The following is a 26,817-nucleotide window of genomic DNA, read 5'->3' as shown; positions in this document are numbered from 1 at the left end:
GAGGGCGAAATATGGTGTCCTTATTGACGCGATTGAACTCGGTTCTTAGTGCAATTTTGCATTGGTAATTACAGTGCCACTGACATGTTTCATCGTTATTGTCATAATTATTGTTACATTGGTTAAGTTTCATTGGCACATGCGTTTTGCATACTGAGACTGGATGGATATCAGTTCCAAAGGGATAATGCGGAATAACCTATAAATAAACAATGTGACACATTTGTTGTTTACAATCAACATGACAGTGACTGGGTCATACAGGAATTAATCCCCCATCCGGAGAATATTGATCCGCCTAATTTCAAACTCTGCATACACGAACGGGACTTTCTGCCCGGTAATGATATTTTTGAGAATATTCTTGACAGTATTGAGAAGAACAAGAAAACTATGCTGATACTGTCTCCAGATTTCGCTGCGAGTGAATGGTGTTACTTTAAAAAGAGGATGGCACAGAGTTGTCTATTTGAAGAGAAACGAGATATTATTTTAATGATATCACTGAAAACAATTCCTGATGATGATATGCCTCGTATTTTAAGAAATATTCTCTTGATCAAGAGCTGTCTTGAGTGGCCTGAAAATGAAACGGGCAGAAGGTTGTTCTGGGAAAAGTTGAAAGTCGCACTGAGATCAGAGAGTAGAGTAAATAGGGTGGCCAAATTGTAAGTAGAAATGTTCGCTCTATATGTTTCATTTAATGAGTGAATTCTGATACACGGTTTTCTGGTATGTACATGACCATTGCAATTTACTGGCTTTTAGATTAAACGGATCAAAACGTCAATAAGATATTATCCTATAATGTGCTTGAAAGATGAATATGTCGGTAAATATGTTTGATGAGAAGATATTATCAGTAGTTTAGTTACCATTAATATTTGTTATAAGATATTATATTAGCATGCCCTGTCCATCGCGTTGTGATTGGTCGAGCAGAACCACGTGACTGCCCACAAATACACATTAATGGTTTGTTTTCATGCCCGTGAATATGAATAATGTCGTAAACATAGTAACTTTACAGCTGAAACGAAAATTGTGATTTGTACAAAATTCATAATCAACCACAAAATAAACTGGAGCATTTGTGGGACAAGTTTAGACGCTTTTTGAAAAACAAATTCCGGATTTGCAAAATTTTGGCAGCGCGCACTACTCACTGTCAGGTTCTGGGGCCCCGTTGTCGTTCGCACGGGAAATTTTCGTAAATTTTGACGGCTTTTCTGTGTTCGATGATAATATAATGGAAATAGCAGACTCCGCGCTGACCATTAACGTTTTTTTTTGGGGGGGGGGGGGCGCGGGCGAGAGGAAAGCCAAATTAACGGGCTCGGCAAGCCTCGCCCATTAATTTTTGGCTTTCCTCTCGCCCTTGCCCATAAATAAATGTTAATGGTCAGCGCGTCGTCCGTTATTTCTATAACATTTTCTGTATTTAGTGCCCTAACTTCTTTCTAAATTCTGTTGTAAGTATATGTATTCCAAAATTCGCACATGTCAAAGCCTTACAATGTATACGTCTTTAGTGATTGCACGGTTTATCTCCTTACAAAAATACTACCAAGTTTGTATGAGTTTCCGAAATGTTTCTGAACCTGGCAGCCGATGTATTTTCACTCATTATGTAGTATGATACTTTAGGTGAATTAGAGGATGGTGTTAAGATATTAAACAAGTCATAAGGTGGAACATCTAAAATTGAATGTTGTAAAGCGGAACATACAATATTTCGTAATTCAATACTTCTTTATGATTAATATTTTTTGTCATATTTTTCACACGTCATGACCACTCAACAGTGTTATCAGTGTGCATTTGTATTTACATTCATGTTGGTTCAGGAAAGCCCATTATCTGATGTCATGTTGTTGTAAATAGTTCTTTGGCGAGACATAAATGCTATTCATACACTGTGAATGAAGTTTTGACTTTAAGGGGAGAGAGAAAGCCGTTCGCCATTACTCTCCTGTGTAAGAATTTTCCCGCTTAGTTCCTGGGCGTCCCTCGATGCCTCTCTCACAATTACAAAGCTCGGGACCCAGCTTCAAACTTCCCGCGACAGAATTTTGCCCTGCATCGATGAAATAGAAAAAAACGCCTCAACCATACTTCAAGGCTGATAGCAAGTTTTTTACAGTAAAACGCACCGTAGAAATTTCTAAACTCTCTCATGGGGGTAATTGACCCACAAGCGTACCCTTTCTCCCCTGCCGATACAACTACAGAACCACTCGCGAACTCCTCGTTACGCGCAAGCTCTCTTGACTGCTCCCGCAGTATCCAGTAATCGTTTCACACTTATTTTTTACGATGTTCCACTAAATCTTTAAACTTTATCCCATCCTACATTTCTTTGATATTTTACACTGAAGTTGGCAGATGATTTATTTTGACGTTTCGTCTATTTCGTTATCAGTATTATGTCATGTAGACTTACCTACTACATTAACAGATACTTATTATTTTTCAGTTATGTTAGATTCCAGGTTTCATTCAGACTCATTTTATCTGTCCATTTGAATGGAGTTCCTGTACTTGTCGAGCGGAGTTTATTGTTCCAACATCTTAATGTTAAATAACCGTGCTCAACGAATCTTCTATACTGGTCATTGCTATCTCTCTAATAAAATGATCCTGAAGCGTTGTGTCAGAGAAAGGCCTAAATAGAAACAATGCGGGTTTTGTTGGTTGAGATCCTTTAAGCGATTAGATTATGACATAAAGATATGAGTCATTAAGTGACATGCATGCCAGCAACAACTTCCACCTTGCAGTGGCACAATTTCAACAAAACTTCGTTTAAATTTTTCGGTAATAAGAAGTTGAAATGAGTTTCACAGTTACGAAGCTGTAAGCTTTTCTACACGATCAACAGTTCGGTACAAATCAACGTATATTTGTTGCATACACTGGCTCAATGCTAGCTGGTTAACCCTTGAGTGTTGTAATTTTAATTTTCTCACAAACATTCTAGTGCAACATTTTACCAATTTTTATGAACATTTTGTTATTTTGTTCTATGATTTTCGACCTAATTGACGTTACTTTTCATTTATAGGTCACAGGTTTAGAACAAAAGTTTGGAAAAATGAAAAATATTGTCTAGCTCTGAGAAAAATCGTCTGGACTTCGAATTCGTCATACTATACACGGTCGATAAAAATTGACTTCGGCAATGATAGGGTATGCTGATGCCATAAGCCTGCTTTTACGTGTCTTTGAGAAACTTATAATTGTTAAATATATAGCACAACAAATTGGCTTGAAGAAATGGAAGTGTGATACTGGAGTATAAACATAAATGGTATTAACACATCCACCTCATTCCTATACCTGTATACCAAGACATGATTATTCTGGCGGTGACAGTTTTGACAAAATTCTAGACCGTCCCGGGGGCAGCAATAAAAAACAAGCTAAAACTTTCTCCTCATTTTCCTGAGTAAAGCATGTGAAAAGAGGACAGTGCCCGGTGGTGGCAGTCTCGGAGCAGCCGGGTACGCACGCTCGTTAGAAATTTCGCGGAAAAGGGGGTGATTTTCGTCGGACATCACGGAGACATCTAGGTCCGTGAAATCGAGAAAAAGGGGTACTTTTTCAGATCACCCTCCGAGAATAGGTCTGGTTCTTCTCCCAAGACGCTTTCTCACTCGAGAGAGTAAAACCCAGCAGCGGTCCCCCAAGCAAGCCATGATCCAGAATCGTCCCGGGAGAACCGTACATCACATCGTGAAGGTGTTTGTTACTACGTGCCCACCCCTAAAATCAGTTCGATTAAAATTTAGTATGTTCTGGCTGTTTAAAAATCCCTGTGATGGTAAACATTTAGGTAAAATCTCCCAGATATCGGAAAAAAGGGGGTGTTTTTCGCAGTGATTTTCTCCCAGATTTTCCAAAAAAGGGTTTATTTTTCAGAGAAAAATTCTGGGAAAAGGAGTACATTTCAAACTCTGCTAACGAGCGTGGGTACCCACCCATCCAGAGACTGCACCGCCGGGGACACTGGAAAGTTGGTGAAACAGGAGCTGTCACTATTGCTACAAGTTGCGTTTGAAACACTACAAGCAGTAGAACGAGAAACCGTAGTGCATGACTACACAAAACAAAACTTCTGAAAATTAGTCAAAATTTACAACTTATGAGCTGCTCGTCCTCATTATGGACATTATGCAGTTAGGACGATTCAAGCTAACATTATTATAGGTGTGGGTCCATATAGCTGTGGTGTTTTCGGACGGGATTTCTGCCTTTTACGTCCTGATTTTGACTTTTACGTTGTTAACCCCCGTCGCCACAAGCTGTAAAAGTCTAAACCAGCACGTAAAAGGCAGAAATCCCGACCGAAAACACCACAGCTATGGACCCACAGCTAACATTATTATACACAAGACATAGAAATGCAATCAATTCAATCTTTATATGTATTTTCAAAGCCTTTTTTATTTTTTGTATCAGAATCCCTCAAGTGTTTTCAATCGGGTTGATCGCACTGTCCGACACTTTAAATTTAAAGTAGTCTTGCATCTTGAAGGTACAATGTTCCATATCATTCATGTAATTTTAGTGGCCTATTTTCAAAAGCCTTTTTTTTTTTTTTTTTTTTTTTTTGAAAAAGATAAATTTATTTCAACATAGTAACAAATAGAACAAATCTACATAACTGTGATTGTCTGAAAAAACAAATAATTAGCTGTTTAATTGCAAAGATCATCATATGAATGCATTCAGGATGCATTCTTCTCCTTCAAGTCTTACAAGGCTTGAAAACTTTGTGATAAAATCCTCAGTTTTGTTCATCATCTTATAAGTGAAATACAATGTATTCATCCTGAGGAGAGATAACATTTCAATTGCATGACATAGGATTGAAGGGAAACTTTAATCCCATCAAGAGTCACCGAATTTCGAATATTCCAAACTGTATATTTTACAAAGGAAGTAATACAGTAAATAATGTCAGATGTTGCATTATTATCATTTTCGATTCCTGCAATTGCTAATCTTTTGATATTGATATTATTATCAAAGTTGTGTTCTCTGACAAAGAAAGAAATACATTTCTGCCAGATTTCTTTAACATATTTACACTCAAATAAGATGTGTTCCAGTGTTTCTTCTTGGCCACAAATATGGCATTTCCATCACTTAAATTGAAAGTTTTGGCCAAGCTTCCTGTGACTAGGCCTCGATGGAAAATCTTCCAATTTAAATCATTTACTGAATTGCTGACAATTCCTGTTGAATTAAGACGGCTGAATAGAGTAGCTTTGTAACTATCAGTGAGACTTAGATTCTCAGCCCATTTTTGACCAATTTGACCTCTGACTGCATGCCATTTCTTATCAACTAATTTCCAATAAAGTGACTTGGTTTTGACATCACTTTTTGTCAGACCATAATTCTCTAAGTCTAAAATATCATAGTTCTCTTCATTTTGGATGTTTGAAGAGATGATTTGTTTCCAGGAATCTGGAATAGCATTGAGGAGTGTTTCATACTCTGTCTTGATTTCCTCTTGCACATGTCTATTTGTACCTCCTCTAATTTTTGCAATGATTTCCCATGTTGAAGCCAGTCATTTCTGTCATCATTCCAGATGTCCCTAAGCCTTAAAATTCCACTCTTTGACCATTTTTCATAAAGAGGACACTTCCTTCATTCTTAATATTGTCATTATACCACAGAACTTCTCTAAGAAGATTCTGTTTTGATGTTGGTAGATTCACTCTTGTAAGTCTAAGTGACTTCCAGGTATTTAACATATCCCCATACACCATTGGGGTTCGTTTGTTGTTGACTTTGAAATTGAGATGGAGGTAGTGATAATCACTATTCAGTTTATTGTCATAATCGCTATGAAATATTTTGACAAGCTGGCCCATTTAGGGGTCCCTTTATCTGGATTTTTCTCAAATAATTTCATAAGCCACTTTAATTGGAGTGCATTAATTTTTTCTACAATGTCGACAACTTTTTTGCCACAGTCATCATATCTTTGAATGAAAATGCCCCTTTTTATAACTTCTCGTTTGCCTCTCCAAATAAAATTCCATAATTTACTATTTGCTTCATTAATAATTTCCTTAGGTACGTGATTGAATGATGCCAGGTACCATAATTTTGATGCAGCCAGCCTGTTTACGAACTTACCAAACTTACGCCCTCTTACGATTTGTATGTATACCACCCTCTGGAGTAAACACTGTAAATATATGCACAACGTTTATGCTGTGAAATATGTCAGCTTACTACATGGGCCGACAGGTTATCCAATATAAACATGTTCTTGACGAGAAATATTTATCTTCGCAAACAAAAGTATAATAAAATCGGCTGAAAATGTAGACCTTTTTTCAGCCACTCAAACCAACACTAAATCCGAAATCGAACCCGAAACGGATTCAGAAACTGAGTCTAACGCAGCAATCGCCAGCTTCGACATTCGTGATGCTCTCTTTCATGGTCTCCCATAATGCAACACGCACCGGCGTAGTTCCGGTGTCGTACTGCTGGTGATATCGATATCGATAAGGAGATTTCGTTCAAAGTAGCAGATCGTCCTGTAAAGCGCCCACGCTCATTTAAAGATGTGCGCAGCCTTTCATATAGCAATTTACTCAGTCACTGTAGAGCAGCTAATATAATCACAAAAGGTATCAGTCGACATGCCCTCGAAGTGTTGCTGTGTCACAAGCTTCACTTGTCAACTACGGGCGGAAACGATGTTGTGTTTGGGCCAAAACTGGAAGATCACTGTTTGGATGCAACCGAAACGAAAGAGTTCGAACGCTTTACCCCAACTTACGTACAATCACTACAAGGTTGGACAAAGAACATTTCAAGTATTCCTGAAATTGATGTTGGAACAGTGAAAAATATTTGTTAGCATCTCCGTCACAAGATCCAGATTTCACAAAGGCCAGTCTGAAGAGATACAAGCTGAGCAGATCGTATGAACACATTTCTGCCAAAAATATACATAGTGTGATGTATAATTCTCTAACAGAGAGCAAAACTTTCTGTCTTGTGAAAGCCCAGTGCAACCCATCCCAGAGTGGTGACAGTGCTCGTGTAAAATGGTTACATGTTGTCCTTGACAAGATGACCGGAGAGCCTTACGGTGCATTCTGTGTTTGTGCAGTTGGGTAAGTATTATGCTTACAGTATTTTGTAATCTCAATCAGGCAATCAGGTTGAATTGTAAGGGAATGTGTAAATTTTACTCTATTGTGGTTCAGTCTAACAAAACTGGTAGATACTGAACACTCCAGACTCTGATAGAACTTTGATAGTCAGGTCACAGATATTCCTCTCTAGATAATTGTCTAGTAAGTTTGGGTGTCTCACAAGGTTTTTGTCTTTACTGTACACAATGCAATGACAGAAAGAAATCTGAAGACAGGAAAAAGATGATATGTTGCCTCTTGTATTGGATTCTCTGATCACTCGCCAAACATTTTGAATTTTAATTAATATGGCAGAGAAATGAAAAGGTAAAACTCCCATCTGATAAGATTTCATCCCTTAATACAATTATTAACATAAAGGTGATGTATCAATAGTGATAAGGATTTGTATTCTACCACGTGACAGACACTAGGATATCTCTGTCACACTGTCTTCATGATTTATCAAACATTTAGTACAGAGAAGAGTTGGAACATCAGGATCTTTACAATATAATATACAATAAAAAATCCATACAAACCTGTCCAGCTGTTTGCTTACTAATACTTGTTAATCCTTCTACTGACTACACATATAGTATTCTGCAGTGCATCCACAATTACAATTAAGTCTCAATTAATAAAACTGAACATACAGGTCAATGATCTCTGACAAGTACCTGCAAGATTTACTGCTTAAATTGTGAAAATAAAATACCTTGACGTCGAAGAAAAACCTGGACTGTTCCTTGTGCATGTAGTTTGTATCCATACTTCTTTAGTCTTGAAAATTTAGAAGTGATTTATGTTTCAAAAACATTTTAAAACAAAATGGGTTTGAAAAGAGTCAGTGAAATGATGGGAAGTTGAATTTTCATCATTAAATTAAAGTTTATTAACAAAGCAGAAAAAACACATAACATGACTTTGAATACTGTACACTGATCAAGTGTTCCAGTTGTTGAAATTTGTTTACCATTCAACAGAACACATTTTTATAGTGTACCACTTTCAAAAGTCTTGAAATTTAAGTGTGTCATCATACACATACAGCTGGTACATTTGTGCCATTAAACAATTCAGGTCATAATGTTTGTGATCCTTGGACAGAAGTATTATTTGTTAGAAAAGTACCTGCTAAAGTTGTAACTTGCATGTTTTGTTAGGATAATATATTGCTATTTGCTCTTGTTTTCTTTTTTCCCCTAGCAAAGGACAAGCTTGCTCCCATGTTGGTGCACTTTTGTTCCTCCTGTGTGAGATTGTTGCCAGTGGGGCTGAGAATCTTCCTGATGATGAATCAGTCACTGATGTTCTGTGTCCTTGGAGTTTACCCAAAGGTACAAAGAATTATTATGTATGTATCACTAAAAGAACTAGCATTGTTTTTCCTAGAGCGACAGGAGGATTAAATCCAACATTTCTCAAGGAAAACATCTGTCAAAACATAATTTCAAGATCTCTTTAACACATTCAAATATTACTGTATTCATAAGCCCCTCCCCAATTTTTTGTTGCGTTTAAAAAAGCTTACATCCCAGCTTATTAGTCGCCTTAGTTGTGACATGATTACTTTGACAAACAATATATGATTAGTTGCATATTTTATTAATGCTTAAAAATACAATGCAATGAACAGTAACTTGACATGTAATATCTAAGCTGAAGAATCTAATCTACATTCCTGTTTCATAAAGGTAATAGAAACAATTGATGTTTTGCACAGAAAATAATGCTTTCCTTTTGCTATTTAGTGAGAACAATATGAAAACCAAGCATTAGACTTACGCATGCAAGAATGTGATAAATTTGCATACATTGAACATTACATATTACTGCTATCAAATATTCACTCGTCATTCAAGTATGAAACCCCTCCCCTATGATTTATTCTCTCTTTTATTGGAAAAGTAGGAGTTCATACTGGAATGAATACAGTACATGCTGTCCTGAATATGATTCTAATACTCTTATCAAACTTTGCATTTTCTATAATTCAAGAAAATCATCACACAATGTGTTTCATAAAACCTATTCTGATTCATGATTTTTTACTTCGTATTGAATGTTACCAAGGAAATTTCGGTGTAAAATCTCAAAACTTTGAAAGTTTATAATGGACTCAAATTATATTGCTTGATCAGGATTTTTCACAGGAATACAAACTTTGTGTATGATAGAAGAGGTTTACTTCAATTTAGTCACTTTAATTCATCGCAGTACCGTACTTTGTTTTCTCTTCACTAATCACTGTGCAAAAGCATGACTACAGACAGTGTAGCCGAAGTTCAATGTTGTTTTTCAGTTTGATCAACAAAATATGTTTTTCTTTTAATGTCGCAATGATGAGATAGGCCTTTACTCAAATTTATTACCTGCTGTAACTGTTGTTGATCTGGTACATGCACCTGTATATCTAGGTGAATGTACAGTACATATAAACATCAAATACATGTACCAGAAAAGTTAGCTGGATCAAGTGGTTTGCAAAATTTCAGAATTTTGTAAGAGAAAGTGAATATTTTAATAGGATGGTTTGGCTTTCTGTCATCCCTCACTGAGAGTGCAAGTTTAAAAAATATCATAAATATGAGAGGAATCTGAAAAGGTAATGCTATTTGAAGTTTCAGAAAACTACCGCTTAAGATCAGTATGTTGTATCTCACTGTACCTGCATCTATTATTCATGCTAATTCTACAGCAATACTGAAAAACATTGTGTTGCCAGTAAGAGGATGTAACAGAGTCTGAATGGACTAGGTTTGTGCTGAAATAAGACAACTGTGTAATTTTATTAATTACAGGTGCCAAAGTTCATCCTGTGAAAGCTGAAGATGTAATTGTCCGCAGTACAGACAAACAAGGTCCAACTGTTGACAACTATACTTCTCAAGTTGCACCAGAACTCTCTCCTGACGATACTATCAACGTATCCTCCAGCTTCTTTCTGATGTACGAAATGCCAATTCAAATAGCTGTATGCCAGCCATTGTTAACATAGTTGATATTTCAACATTCCGTACAGTACCATTGCCATCTTTAACATTACCATCTAAATTACCAGATAAATGTTTTGATTTTGATATTCCAGTAAGTACTGAAATCACAACAACAACCTATCCAATACAGTGTATAGAATACCACATCCTACCTTTAACTCAGTATATGATGATGGGTTTGAGAAAGCTAGAGAAAAGTTACTCCAGTCAATTGTTTATTCATCAGGTGATATTGAAAATATTGAAAGAATAACTCGAGGTCAGTCTGCAAGTCATTCCAATGATACATGGATGGATCAAAGAAAGGCTACCATAACTGGGACAAAAATTCATAGAATACTGTCTTTCTATGAACATGGTAAGGCGAAACCAGAAAATATAGTGAAGGACATTATGCAATACAACTTTCAGGAATTGAACACCACTGCTATTCAATGGGGCAGAAAACATGAACAGAAAGCAGTTGATAGCTATATAACTGAGCTAAAAAGAACACATTTAAATGTTGACATTCATAGGCCTGGACTTCTTGTGCATAACAATTATCCATTTCTACGAGTAAGCCCAGATGCATTAGTATCTTGCTCATGTCATGGTAAGAGAGTTGTTGAAGTGAAATGCCCATATTCTTGTCGAAACATACATCCAGCAACTGGGGTGGCACAAAAACAATTAGATTTCATTTTAAACTGTGATGGAGAATTGATATTAAAACAAAATCATTCACGGGGTTACTATGAACAAGTTACAATGCAAATGGTATTAAGTGCAACATTTACAGCTGATCTAGTTGTATGGACAAAAGTTGGTCACATAACTATTCATCTAAAGTTAGTGAAAGAATTCTGGGAACAGAAAGTCTTGCCATCTCTTATTGATTTCTACACCAAATATGTGTCATCTGAAATTTTAACTGGCAGAATTCATCGTGGTTTACACCTTTTTTCTGACTGTCCATTAGAATTAAAACATGAGCATGGTTCCCAAATGAAGTTGACATTGGTAATAACAAGGAATTCACACATGAAAACACTAGTAGTATTAGTAATAATGATATCAATCAAAGTGAATCTCATGAGAAAAACTATTCTAGTACCAGTCTTTCTGTATTAGAAGAGAACAAAGATAGAGAGAGGGAGGATTGGAAACTTGGTTGTCAGAATAATTGCAGGAATGACAGAGCACCTAGATTTTCCCGTGTGAGAGATCAGCTTATAGCTTGTAATTCTAATCTCGTTTGTGATCCATATACTAGGTATCATTTTTTTTGTGAAGGCTTCAGACATTTACCAAAGAGTCGTAAAATGAAATATATATGTACAAAGTGCAGGGAACAACATCCTGAGAAAATAATGTTGGATGCAAATGATGGATTCTATGAATAAATAAAATCACTACTAAGATTTTCCAGAGAGTAATGCAAGCAAAGCTGAACTAGTATAATCTTTGCTGTGTCAATTTTCATTGTCTATGACTTAACAAGTGTACTTGTTCAACTGAGAGGTATATCCTTGTTTGTTTTTTTTCATATGAATTCTAAGACTTCTGTACTGTTATACATGAAGTTAAATTGCAGCTAAATATACCATTGCTTAGCATCATGTATCCCTCAGTTTCCCATTCAAGGCAAATCTTGATTTACATTAATTTGATTAAATTGTATATTCTGAATAATTATGTAACAAGAAGTATGATACAGTAGACTGAACATGATCAAAATTCAGTTTTGTTTTTGAATGAAATAAGACAAAGCATGTCAACTCTGTCACCAAGAAGCATGGCTATATAGTGTATATTGAAATGATATATGAGACATGTAAATAATATATTTATATGAAAATAATGCATAAAGATATGTAAAGATAAAGATATGGACTTGATTGACTGACTCTGTATATTTCCAATTTTATTCCTGTAATCTTTGATGTGATTTTTCCTTTCTATGGCGCTTAAATTCTGATCTTGAAAGGTTGAAACATAGTGAAAAGCATTGTTTAATAATAGTACACATGTACTTTGAACAGTGTAACTGTTCAAAGAAACCACAACTGTTCCTTCCAGAATCCAAATTTTGTGTGGGATACACTGATTTTTTTTCACTAAATCAGTAATTTTGTGTGAAACCACTTGCAGTCATCATATTTCTTTTCATAGTATAGCATTTTAAAATGAAATTATTGTATCTAAATTAAAGGGACATAAACTGTAACTTTTAACTATTTGTCAGTATTCAGGTTCTTTGTATCAACTGCAGTTTCTTAATCTACTCTTTATAGGATGCTAGAATGCCCAGTATTCTGATTGTCAACACAGCCTGTATATGTGTAATGACCAATGTTATTATTGACAAATGAATTCTAGTCCGGACTTGAATTCAACTTTTGATGATAACAACACCGACTGTACACATATAGGCCGTGCTGATAAGCTTAAGGTTTTAAGTGCTGTAATTTTTCCCGCCAAAATTTTAATGCAGCATTTTACTAATTTTTATTAATTTTTCTGGAATTGTTTGATAATTTTGGGACCAAGTGTACATCACATTTCATTGGCTACAGTATTTTATCAAAATTTAGGCAAAAAATTTGACAAAATTGACCAGGGTATATTTTGTAAAGGTGACAAAAATAGACTTTGGCACTCAAAGAGGTTAGTATTTTAGATTTCATCAAGCTTTAGGGATTCAAACAAGAAACTGTAATTGATACACAGAACCAGAATACTGACAGAATAGTCAAAAGTTACAGCTTGTGTCCCTTTAATAGAGTCTTCACTGTGCAAGTCTGTGCAACTATCACATCATCGCTCTTTTTAGACTGAGTCTTAAATGTGCGAATAATGCTGTACTCATGTCAACATACATCCAAGATGTATTTCTAGATTGAAATATATCAATTTATTCACAATAACACAAACTATAAGATCTTCAAAGATATTTTATTATAGATCATCCAGTCAACTTTCATCTGTGAATACATGCATCACTTTGAAATAAGAACCCACAAAATGTGCTTGTGGCAAGCTGGATATATATTATTGCTGTACATTGTAGCACAGTTAATTAGTCTATGCATGCAATGCGCATAGACTACTTGTCCTTGTTGTGTACATATTCTTCAGAGCTAGTATATAAAGTAAATAAATAAGTATAATGATTGACATTGTGTCCGTTACATGTGAATCTACCATAAATAGTTGAAATATGACAAGCTTTGGTTTTATACTGAAGTACTTCAAGGATACACAGCAAAGTACAATATGATCTATCCCAACAATCTGTATGTTATTTGGTTATCTGAGCTGTAGCTTGACCAGAACTTTGACTCACACAGCCTGGAATATGGGCACACACTGATTTTTGAGCCTACAAAAAAAAGAAAAAAATTTCCAACCTGCAGACTCAACTTCAGAAGGCATCTGGCTGTTTAATAGAATTATATTAATATGAGTTTTTTTTTCATTGATTGTATATTTCATATCACAGCCTGTACATGAAATCATAATAGTTTGTCAGTAGTACTAATTCTTCCAGATAAAATACTGTTCTTCATCTGAGACTGATGGCATCTGAGACTGATGGCAATCTTAACTCTCAAAAGCTACCTAGTTGACCAGAAGGGACAAAAATATTCACTTCTCACCTTACTATTGGATTTTGGAAATTTACAAGATATGCGCAAACAGTGAAAACTTGCTCTTCAATATCTTTCATGGATAATTTCTGATCTCCATCAAGAATGTGATATGTTTTTATTCGCTGTATTGCCCGCTCAATATGTATCCTCACTTTTGAAATTTTTTTCTGAATAGGCAGCTTCATCTGCACTGAACTGACATCTTTCAGAACCTTTGAATGCTGGCATGTAGATATGTACTCCCATGTCATTCATTATACCCTGGATGAGAAACCCCCTATCCGTCATAACAGAACCTTTAATCATGTCTAGATTTTCAAGTAAATTTGATGATGATTCTGTGATAAATTGATCTGAGGCCCGTCCACCATACATTCTACTTACATATGTCACCCCCATTTGTGGGCTGATTCCAACCAGGAACTTGTAGGTATTATGATGTTTATAAGTTTGAAAAGAGCTGCTTCTTTGCATCTAATTTGCTGGGATTTTGAACGAAAAGCTCTGTGCAATCTAGAATGACTCTAACATCAGAAAATGTGCTCATGACAGAAGACTGATTTTGATCAATCACTGATTTAGATGGTAGCTCACATAACATCTTCAAATCAGAATACATAAGGTTTATCCAAGATGTGACAACAGAAGACACAGTACCAACTGAAATGTTAAATCTACGGGCAATATCTTCTGTTAGTAATCCAACTTTTAATCTAACTATTGTTAAAAAAAATTCCTCTAAGAGCGAAAGTTTTCTTTCTGGCCCTGGCTTATTTATGTATCTACCTGTATCTAGGAAATGTTGAGTGTCAATAGTTGCTTGACCTCTCCAATATTGCATATTTTTAGCTCTGGGTTGAAGAAAAATGAATACTGCATGGAATGTGTGAAAATTTGGAAAACCAGTATAGAACTGCATTTCTTTTGGATTGTCCTTAATATTCTCAAGACTTAAAAGCTGTAATTCCCTGGTACTATTAAGTTTCACCTGTTCTTCTAACTCTTCAATTTTAGTTTTAATTTCTGGCATATACTTTCCTAACTCTTCCTCACATCTCAAATCAACTTCTGTCTGGAGGTAGTCATGGTTTAATGGTTGTGCTGTTGTTACTACTTGCGCTATGTTATTGATTGGTCTTCCTTTTGTTGCATCTTTAGTCCTAAACAATGACCTCCTTACTCGTCTAGAAGCTTGATGTTGACCTATAGCGTGTTTTTCCTTTAATGGTGATTTTAATAATTTACTTGATGTCAAAGTTTTCCTTGGTGTCACCTCATTTCTTTTAAATATCCTTGGAACATACCCTGGATGGTCTGGGTTTCTGCTTTTGACTCCTACATAAAATAATCAAAAATTACACTAACTGATAAAATTAAAGTCACTTAAGGTAGGGGACTACCCATTATCAATACACTATTGTCATTTACCACAGTATTGTATGTCATAAAGCTAGAAACCATTTATAGAATATTGTCAATTTATTGAAATTTTCAGAAATTATTCAGAATGGGGAACTAATTCAAAATATGTACGATAAACACTTGGTCACCATGCTTGTTTTTTGCAGAAATCTTCAAGTTTTCCTACCATAAATAGCCATTGGAGAAAAAGTGCTGACTCAGCATTTTTTCTGTGCTTTTTTTTCATAAGAAGCCCTTAACCACAGTACTGTGCCTTAACATTATCTCTGATTTTTTAACAATCGCCAATTTTTTTATGTGCCCACACAAACATATCATGAACAAATAGAAGACTAGGTCTTCAATACTTTCCAGCGCTCAGTTTGTGCTAAAATTTTCCCATGGGTTGATGAAATGTACAAAGTCATGGGGTAAGGGGGACTTTAGTATCCCTCTCGACCGAATACATCATAGTATCAGTGCACTCACAGTCGGTTGAGGGCTATTACACGGCCGGTGACTGAGCCTATGTCACCGGCTGTGTAACAGCCCTCATGCGACTGTGAGTGCAACCCATACTTTCAGTTTCACGCGGATCACAGCACTGCTAGGGAAGGTAAACATTCTTCCCGAGACTGAATTTTTCATGAACTTAGAAAATATCAACCAAGACTTATCAAAATTCGTATGAAATCTTGAACCAATTAAAGTAAATCTCACCATTTATAAAGTGATCGGAACAAACGCGATCCCAATGTCGCGGATACCAGCCGGCACGTCTTAACCTTATGGACTTCGTCCACAGCGAAAACTGTCCAGTTTTCTCGGGAGGAAATCTGAAGTACGATCTCTTGACCTTGTCAGATTTTCTCGTGTTAAAACAGCCAGGTATACAGCAAAAATCACCGCCCCTGCCCCTTTTTCTAAAAATTTTTTGGCGTGTGCGGCGATTCGTTCTCCATTACTTTTGTTATTGTTTATTCAGTCGTCTGCTTGAAGAGTGACGAAACCGGAACTACGCCAACGCGCATTGCATTATGGGTGACCATGAAATCGAGCATTCCAAGTGGCCGCCTTCGCCGCTTCGCTTTCGGACTGGTGCATGCTCCGCCCTCTAACTCTCACCCCGTATATGCGAGGGGCTGCACCAAAAATAGGGAAGAAAAGGCCCAAGAGAGGGACTGTCGACAGTCTAACCGAGCGTAGTCGTAGCAGCAGTAGTCGATGTGATCATGAATGTGATCGAGGAGGTGAGAACATGACAACCACAGATATGCAAGCATAGACAGTAGAAGGTCCCCTCTACTGTCTGATGCAAGCGAACTGGTAAACCGTCACTTATGCAACTGTTGCATCAGTGACGGTGTGCTTGCATTGAATCGAATACTTATGGCAAATAACCGTCGATGTCGGCAACTCTCTCGCTAGCCCTGCGTACGATGCTGTGTGTTACTGTTAGCTGTAGCGGCCATAGCCCTGCGTACAGGTCTGTGTGTTCCGGCGTAATACTGCCCCACCACAGCCCTGCAACGACTGGCATTTTTGGAAGCGATCGAGTAGCTGAGGTAGGCAGGGATACGACTTGGGGCCAAGAACGCTGAATTTCGGCAGTAATTGGCTTTTTACGTCAAGTCCCAAAATGGATTTGAAGTCACCGACCCTACGTACGGGTCTTTGCAGGGCTGTGGTGAGCGGGGCGATTTGCTGTAGCGGCACACAGAATCGTACGCAAGCCTAGTTACATTACTTGGTCACAGTACCGTGAATCGAACCACATGGGACCACATGTGCCTGGAGTTAAAGTGTGCATAGAGAGAAGGTGCATACCACACTGGCAACTCCAGGCACCTGTGCATGCAACTGTTCATGTTGTACAACAGAGTGCCAATGTGCAACTAGTTGAAGCTTTAGAGATTGTGACAGAAGCTGCTCAAACCGGGGGGTGGGGAGTGTGACAGGCATTGCCATTGGAACTTGATTTGTGCACTCGGACAATATTTTTGCTAAAGGCTTCTTCAACTTTATCAGTTTCTGAACAATTTGGAACTTAGAATTTAATTTAAAGATTATTTGTTAGAACTATGTTCAAATTATTGATTATGTTTATTAAAATACAAGAGTAAATTGAATAAGAAGTCGATGTTTGGAGGTACTAGGTGCTAAAAATTGTACACTTGTCAAGGTAAAGTTATCAGCAACTAAGATGATCTCATACCACCTGTCAGGCATTCAAATTTCCTTCCTTTCTTTTGCCAAACAGATGCAACTTATTCCCTTAGTTCCCTTGAAAATATTGAGTATGGCTGTCGAAAATCTATGATGACAAAATTACAAAATTGCTATCTCTGCGGAAAAGGGGTTATTCTTCTCATTATTCTGTCCAAGGGGGGGGGGGACTTATAGGTTTGGTCATGTCTGTGGGGTGCATCCATCCATCCATTCACGTTGATATCTCAGAGATGCCTGGAGTGATTTCATTCAAACTTGGTACAAGGATTACCCCTTATGCCAGTACATATGCACGTTGATTTGTATGGTGATACGATCCAATATGGCCACTGTTGTTACGATTTTTTCTTGTACAGAGCCATAACTCAGGTACATCTCAACCGATTTTATTGAAAGTTGGTACAAGGACATCAACCTATGTCATACATGTGCACGTCAAAGTGTTTTGCAATATGATCAATATGACCACATGGCAGCCATTTTGTTACAATTTTTTCATGTCCTGAGCCATAACTCAGGCATGTTTCGGCAGATTTTATTCAAAGTTGGTACAAGGACATTGACCTATGTCATACATATGAATGATGATTTGTGTCATGATATGATCCAATATGGCTGCTTGGTGGCCACTTTGTTTCAATTTTTTCATGTCCGGAGCCATAACTTAGGCATACATCAACTGATTTTATTCAGTGTTTGTGCAAGGACATTGACCTATGTCATACATATGAATGATGATTTGTTTCATGATATGATCCAATATGGCCGCATGGTGGCCGTTTTGTTACAATTTTTTCATGTCCAGAGCCATAACTCTGGCATGTCTAAACCGATTTTATTCAAAGTTTGTAAAAGGACATTGACCTATGTCATACATATGCATGTGGTTTTGTTTCACGAGATGATTCAATACGGCCGTGTGGTGACCATTTTGTTTCATTTTTTTATTTCATATCCAGAGCCATAACTCAGGCACGTCTCCACCGATTTTATTCAAAGTTGGTACAAGGACATGGACTTAATGTGATACATATGCACTTTGATTTTATTACGGTAAGATCAAATATATTGGCTGTTATCATGTTATGATTTTTCATGTCCGCAGCAACCGATTTTATTCAAGGTTGGTAAAAGGTCATTGACTTATGTAATATATATGCATGTCAATTGGTTTCACAATCTGATACAATATGGCTGCCTGGTGGCCATTTTGTTATGATTTTTTCGTGATCTTTCTTGTAGGCAACAACCGATTTTATTCAAAGTTGGTACAAGGACATTGACCTATATCATATATGTATGACAATTAGTTTCACAATCCAATGCAAAATAGCTGCCTGGTGGCCATTTTGATGTGATTTTTTCATGTACAGACCCTGAACTCAGACATATTTGCACCAATATTATTCAAAGTTGTTACAAGTTCGTTGACCTATGTCATACACATGCACATCATTCATCAATTTGTTTCACGTCATGTAGCAGTATCATGTCAGTTATTGAATTTTCATAATTAAGGTGATATGTCAAAAAAATGCTGCATCAAATTTCATGAAACTTGGTACAGATGTTAAGCTCATATTGCTTTAACAGTGAATGAAGACATTTATCAGTGTCATGTCAATGAATTTTTAATTGCATATGTAATGAACTTTCCTAATTAGAGTGATATGTCCTTAAATACCGCATCAAATTTGATGAAACTTGGTACAGATGTTGATCTCATAGTGTTGTAAGTACAATTCAATGACACATAGCGTTATTGTTTAAATTAATTGCTAATTTGCATTTACATGATGAATTTTTGTTGTTTAGGGTGAATGTCCAGAAGCACTGTATCAAACTTTATGAAATATGGCACCAGTGATAATCTGTCAGTGTTATGACAGGATACAAAAATGTTTGGCAACATCCTGTGAATTAGTTACTAATTGACTCATTTAATGACCTTTTGCAATGAGAATGGTGGCCTACATTGGTTTTATGATTTCATCACCATGGAACTCATTCTCAGCCATTAAGCCCCATCTGTATCACATTATTTTTAATCACAGACCTAATTAATGAAGAGGACTCTATCCTCTCAGAGGACTTCTAATTAAAGTACCCCATTAACCCTTTGAACCCGGCTCGGACAGAAATGTCCGATGACGTCATAGAGTACCAGGGGATCAGGGTGCAAAGGGTTAACAAGTGGGGACTGTGTCATCAACGATGACTTGTTTTTTGTGTAATGCTTCACAACACTAGAATCGACCAAAATATGGACTTTAACCAGAGGGTTCAGTGAAAGCATAGTTGCTGCCATCTTGAAGGGGTTTAACTTCTTGGCTCGCATTTTGTCTTCAAATACATAAGCGTTTTAGTGCCCAAGCTTTTTAGTGCCCATGGACAATGTCCAGGGACCCATAGGTTTGGTCATGTCCACGCATGTATGTGTTTTTCCATTCACACAGATTTGATTGATTTATTTATTCATTCATTCATTTCCATAATTACAAGAACTGTAATTGCATCACAATCTATGGTTGCAAGATACGGTACAAAGGCTGCTATTCTTATGAGGTATGAAGACCTCACGTTATAAACTCTCACTGAGTATTACTAAAGTACATACAACAGAAAATATCTCAGTGTATAAATAAATAGAAACAAAAACTCACATATAATTAAATAAGTCAATAAAGAAATGCTGTTACATGAAAAACCAAACAATTATTATGAGGAATATGTTCTCTTTTTGAAAGAGGAATGAATGTGAATAGGAGCTAGAAAATAGCTAATGCAAAGCTAATGAGTGTCTAGCTCCTGGTGGGTTGTAACTGAGAATTTAATGAACAAAAAGTTTAAATTTATTTATTTATTTATTTATTTATGTATTTATTCATTTATTTATGTATTTATTTATGCGGAAATCCTACGGGATCAAGTCCCATTTACAGGTTCCTCAAAAGCTCAAAAGAAAGCGGTTAAAAAAATACTGAACAAGCTAGCACCAAACAAAAAGTATTTACAAAACTAAAATCAAGTGTAGGACACACACACACAATACAAACAAAGCAAACAAATCAACAAGAACAGCCATTAAAATATAACATGTCTAATGTCAGACTTAAATGAATCACTAAAAATATCAGTATTATGATTATTACGAACCAATTGATTAAAATTGCTCGTACATCTGTTGAGTGGAGAAAATTTAAAAACATTGATACGGCTACGAGGTGGTCTGAATGTAGGACAGGTGCGCAAAAGTTTGCCAGGTGCATTAAAGCATAGCTTTGATAAAACATCCAGTAAATTAAAAAACCCAGTTGCACACTCGTGTAAAAACTGAACATCACATCAAGATAAGAGGGACGTTGCTCCAAAGTTGGTAAGTTAAACATGGTACAGAGACCTTCATACTGGTCAGCATGATATGAAATACAAGTTTTGAAACACAAATATTTTATGAATTTGTGAGGACGGAGGGGAAAATGAGAAAAAGACAACTAGACAACTAGTCGTGGTTTAAAATCCAAGATTTAAGAGCCTGTTTAAACTGATGTCTATTATTTATGTTTTTATAGTAGCTGGTAAACTGTTCCAAAATTTGGCTCTGTGGTAACTAAATGAAAATTGACCCAGACGCAGAGTTATTTGGGAACAATTAATTCGGAACTGGCTAGAGATCTGGTATAATACTGATGACTGATGTGGGAAACATAGTCTGAGATATTGCGGGGGAGTCTGCCATACAAAAGATCATGAATAAAAATTCCTGTCTGGAAACAAAATTGTTCATATTTAATTCGCTGAAAAGGGGTGCACTTGAGGCTTGCAGGGGATTGAACGTGATAATTCTAACCAGGTTTTTTAATAGCTCGTTTGGAAGGGTCTTTACTACCCCAAACCTCGAGACAGTAAGAAACGGTATGTGATAGAATAAGGGAGTTGTACAAGAGGTAAGAATATGTTTTGGGACAAAATACCTGAGTTGGAAAAGAGACCAATTTTAGGACAAATCTGGTTGCAAACTTTCTTAATGTGTGATTTCCAGGAAAGGTGATGGTCTATATGAACTCCAAGGTAAGGTACATAATCTTCCTCTCTGATCTAATAAAACCAGCTTTACTAAAGTGACGTTGATGAGGGGCAATGAGAACATAGTTTGTTTTATCCTGATTTACTGTAAGTTTGTCGGCTTCACACCATTTTACAACATGTGAGAACTCGTCATTTGCTTCAGTTATATCTACTATATTGTCAGGGAAAGCATGAAGAAAGTTAGAGTCGTCAGCAAAAAGTTTTGATGAAAAGTAATGAGAGCATTCAGGTAAGTCGTTATGTAAATAAGAAAAAGAATGGGACCTAGCATTGAACCTTGAGGTACTCCGTGTGTTATGGATTTTAGTGTTTGAAGTATAATTTCCTGTGCGAACATATTGTTTCCTTGAAGTCAGATAGCTTTCAAACCACTTCAGAGGGATACCTCTAACTCCATAACATGGCAATTTGTCCAAGAAAATACTATGGTCGACGGTATCAAAGGCTTTTGTCGAATCAAAACAGCTCCGTTTTAGTCAAATCAAGACAGAACCCGGAGAATATTTCCCTTGTCAACCTTGTGTAAAACATCATCAATAAGATTTATAAGAACCAATTTTGTACTATAGGTTTTTCTGAAACCATACTGTTGAGGGTAGATCAGAGAATGTTTATCAAGAAGGCAACAAGCTGTTTACAAATTATGCATTCAAAAACTTTACTGAGTTGGGGTAGGATGGAAATTGGGCGGTAGTTACTGAGGTAGTAGGGGGAGCCTTTTTTGAATATTGGAGCAATCTTAGCAATTTTAAGAGGATCAGGAAAAACACCATGTTGAAAAGATAAATTAATGATATTACACAATGGTTTGGCAATAATGTGAGCCCCATCAAGTAGCAAACGAGCTGGGATATTATCATAACCAGTTGATTTAGATGGGTTAAGTGACAATAATTCTTTAACAACATCTTGCTCTGCAACAGGATGAAGAAAAATATTTGTTGGCTGAGAGAAAGTAATGTACTTCTTGTGACTAATTCCTGAGTCTATGTTTTCTGCTAGTGTTTTACCAATATTACAAAAAGAAGTCGTTAAAATTCTCAACGATGGAAGATGGTTCTGTAACAGTATTCAGCTAACAGATATTTGAGACATGCCTGAACCAATTTCTTTCAAACTTAGTACAATGATAATACACTGTCGATTACATATGCACATCCATTTATTTGGTAGTGGCGTGCATAGTTAGCGTATATTAGATATTTTTGAAAAAGCACTGTTTCTGAAGTGACTACGCCACATTTGATAAAACTTTGTACAGATGTTGGTGACACAGAGCTCTGATTGCATGTGTCAGTATTGTTGTCTATTATTTGCCAATTTGCTTATTTGATGAATTTTTGTAATTAGGGTTATTTGTCTAGAAATACTGGAGCATGCCATTTACTCTAATGATCATGATGTGTATGTGGAGGAAATGCTGCATTTTTGTACTTTTCCATGAAGGTGCCATTTTGTGAGTGCAGCACCCGTTTATTTTTTAACTTGTTAAAAGTATAGGCATGGTCCAAATCAGCAAGCTGTTATACTTCTATATATGTCCTTCAGTTAGCACATTTACACAAACAAACTTTGGTTTGATAAGAAAATCAAGAAAATAATGCATGAAATTCGCTGCTATTGGGGCTTTAAATGCTCATAGTTCGAGATATGGCGACAAGGGTTGTGTATTTGCACAATATAAAAGTATGCGGACTTGATCGAACAAGCACCTTTTTTGTGTCTGTTGATGATGTCACGTCACAATACACTGAAAATTCTTGCAAATTTAAATTTCAGGAGGCCAATTCGCACAAGTTTCTAACCCTTACCATCAGTTATATATCTTTCTTGTTGGCAGCAGTGCACCACAAACATTTTAACTGTCCAGGATTACGTTCCTTGCTCTGACTATGTTCTAAAAAGTCATGCAGATGCTTTTGACAATGCCACTACTTTCCTTTCCAGGTTGACTTTGCTACTCTGATCATGAACTTTTTTCGATTTCTTAGCTTTGTATGTTCAAAACATATAAATGAGAGTGTAGAGCTAAGAATCCTTTTCACTGCTATCTGAAGATTGCAGGATGCATGAAACTTAAATACCGGATTTTTCTGAGAGTACGCCCACTCGAAAAACCGCCCATGGGCGGTTATTTGGGGGGTGGGCCGTTATTTAGAATTTTAAATTTCATCTCAACCTTTGTCTACGGCATTTCAACTTGACTCCCCTTGAAAAAAATTACCTACGCAAAGGTCAAAAAGTTTTATATAGCGTACAAAATAAAGTAAGTTACACTTCTAAGATAATTACTTCGGCGATATATGTCCGGATCCCCCTATTTATGCTACTAAAATGCAGGTGGAATGATCCAGAAGAACGAAAAGTCAACGTTAGAGTTTGCCACACAATGCCGACAATGATTGACAGATGAAGCAGGAGCCAGGAATTTTCCATTCTGCACGATGGGGATCATGAAATAAATAAAATGACTATCATAAAAAATAACTCTGTTTCATTATTTTTTTATTTAATGTACATCATTACTTTTCAGGTTTTTTTCGCTTTGATACAAAAATCTGATGATTTTCTTCGCGTAAATTTGTTGCATTGACAAACGTAACAGTAGTAGTAATCCCTAGTAGAAATGGTATGATCCACAATTGTTTACGATTATTGACCTCTTTGCGTGCAACGAATGTGAAACACTGTATCTATTTTCACACGTTCGACTACTTTGATTAACTTGTCACACTTACAAACTAGGTCAACCTCAGAACACGTGCACACGTCAAAATCTGATCGATGATTTTCTTCGCTTTTTCGCCGAGCAGTTCTGTCTATGGCCTCTCAGCTAGGCGACTGATGCCGTATGTTGTGGGTTCGAATCCGATTGAAAACTAGCCGTATTTGAATGCGTTCGACAAACCATGGAGGCATGTGATAATTAGATATTATTCCCTAATATTTTTCTTCGTTCAGCGAAGGAAAATACTCGTGACGTAATGACCGTGTCACCACTCGTCTTCGACTCGTGGTGACACGGTCATTACGTCACTCGTATTTTCCTTCGCTAAACGAAGAAAAATATTAGGGAATAATATACTTATCACATGCACAAGCCAAGAATTCGTTATTTTTTGCAAAATAAAATAAGTTTTCCATGACGATTCCGCGTTTAAACTTTTGAACTACTTTAGGAATAAATATCAGTACGCCGTGCACAAGTTGTCAATCATTTCCAGTCATCCGTCGTGTGCGTTAGTGCTCACGTTCGTTCGTGTGTGGAGCAAATGACAGCTCTCGGTATACACGTAGGCTACCTTCGGCAAAGTTATACTCTATTTCAAATGTAGTATAGTCCTAGAAATTTATCACAGACGAAGATACGCTATTTTTCGGGAACAAATATCGACTGAATCTCGACGGCGCGAACACTGTAAACGTCGCGCCTGACCCTGTTTGCAATGTGTACGGAACCCATGGTATACGCGACCAGCTTCGAGTTCGTTGTTTCCGCAAATTATTCACGTAATTCCTTCGGAATATACAGGCGGTACACTCTTGTGTTTACATTGTTCGAATGAGTAATGTCGTAGTCTGTGAAAATATCGATTTCATTACATGACTTTTGATCGTGGGAGAAACATCGGCCGCCATGTTGTTTGTTTACATATTTACGAGCACACCGAAGATCGACAAAAAAAGGTCCGACGTACCAAAATTGATGACATAGACGCGGGTTGTCGTGACGTAGAACGACCAGAGAATAAATCCCGTATTTTTAGTAAATTGGCGGTAAATTTTTACCGAATTACGGCCCTGGGCCGTTATTTAGCTACAGGTGTGAAGCAGACAATGTAGCCATTTTCTGTTTAACGGCCCTGGGCGTACTCTCAGAAAAATCCGGTAACATATACTATTACTCCTATCACCCCTGTACTTGAAATAATTTGTGGTATATATTATTTATAACGCTCTGCTCTCCGCATCAAGCATTGTAATTATAAGGTGATTTATTCAACTTGTGTGAAGTTGTATATTTGTGTTTTGGGGGCAATATTTCCAAATTTTAGCTCCCATATATGCATATGTATATATGCAAATGGGAGGTATTCTTATAAGGTGGAAAAATGTCGTCTGTATGTATGTACGTATGTACATGTATGTATGTATGTATGTCCGTCCACGTCAAAAACTCTTAAACCGTAGCACCTGCTGTCTTAGTATTTGGTGTACAGGTGCACCTAGGGGTGGAGATATGGATTTGTTCAAATGAAGATGTCAGTGCCAAAAATATGCAAATGAGGGGAAAAAAGGAATAATCCTGCAAATGGCTAAAACTCAGTAAGCATTGATCAGATTTGGTTGAAACTTGGTATGCAGATTTCTTTAGGTATTCTATATTATGTGTGCAAAAATTGGGATGAAATTTGCATGTTTGTATTTTTAGGGTATTTTTTCCGTTTTTTTAGTCAACAACTCCTGTTCTCTGAAATCACTTGTCTGATTGCTATGAAACTTGATATTCATGTTCCTCAGCATGAACTCAGTCATGCTTGTACAAATTGTATTGATATTGTCATATTTGTAATTTTAGGGCAATTTTCCCAATTTTTGATAAAAAAATTTTTATCCAAAAACTACTGATTTGATAGCTTTGATATTTGGTATACAGGTATTTAAGATTAATCTCAATATAATTTATTGAAGGTATGTTGAAACTGGCAATTTTTTTTTTATTTTGGGGCAATTTTTGCCTTTTTTGGTCAAAATTTTTTTCTCCTAAAACTTCTGCTCTGGTAGCTTTGATATCTAGTGTACAGGTTCCTAGGGTTTATGTTAATTAGATATATTTAAAATTAGGATGAAATCTGCAATTTTGTAATTTGGGGGCAATTTTTCTCATTTTTGGTCAAAAACTTTGTTTCTCAAAATTTACCAGTCTGATTGCTTTGATATTTAGTAAACTGGTTCTTAGGGTTTTTGTTAATAAGATATATTGAAATTAAGTTGAAATCCGGAATTTTGAATTTTTGGGGCAACTTTGTGAAACTCTCAGTTTTACTGGGATATCTTTCATTCTGTATTTTTAAGATTTTTTTGGTAATTTTATACCTACTGGAACTATGAGAATATAATGTGGTGATTTAGTAAGCATTTGATGTGTTAAACTGTATTTGGTGTTGAAATACGGCAAAAAAATCCTGGCAGATTTTGAAAATTTCCAAACAAATGCCAATAAAAAATTCAGCCAGAGAAGGTTTGACAAAAAAAAGGTGGGAAAATGGGGAAAAAAGAATGTACAATGGA

At 36.4% G+C, this 26,817-nt stretch overlaps 2 protein-coding genes across 3 annotated transcripts in view; both read left to right on the top strand.

The window, feature by feature from the left end:
• The window catches only part of LOC139117219 (oocyte zinc finger protein XlCOF6-like), a 95,168-nt gene that overhangs the window by 65,920 nt on the left and 2,431 nt on the right, over positions 1-26,817 (top strand). The window contains exons 1-2 of one of the 2 annotated variants that reach the window (XM_070680160.1): positions 16,083-16,457; positions 18,396-18,489. The exons of the other annotated variant lie outside the window; for it this stretch is intronic. The gene's annotated coding sequence lies outside the window, so the exon portion shown is untranslated. Of the gene's footprint in view, positions 1-16,082; positions 16,458-18,395; positions 18,490-26,817 lie in introns of those variants that run through there. 2 annotated transcript variants of the gene reach the window in all.
• Positions 6,509-13,330, top strand: LOC139117220 (uncharacterized). Its single transcript, XM_070680162.1, has 3 exons — positions 6,509-7,151; positions 8,382-8,512; positions 9,977-13,330. The coding sequence occupies exons 1-3, from the start codon at positions 6,994-6,996 to the stop codon at positions 10,171-10,173; spliced, it is 486 nt and encodes a 161-aa protein (XP_070536263.1). The 5' UTR covers positions 6,509-6,993; the 3' UTR covers positions 10,174-13,330.

This window comes from Ptychodera flava, chromosome 18, assembly GCF_041260155.1.
Source record: "Ptychodera flava strain L36383 chromosome 18, AS_Pfla_20210202, whole genome shotgun sequence".
Classification (NCBI taxonomy): domain Eukaryota; kingdom Metazoa; phylum Hemichordata; class Enteropneusta; family Ptychoderidae; genus Ptychodera; species Ptychodera flava.
The sequence above is the reverse complement of the archived record's forward strand: the minus strand, read 5'-3'. Positions and strand labels throughout refer to the sequence as shown.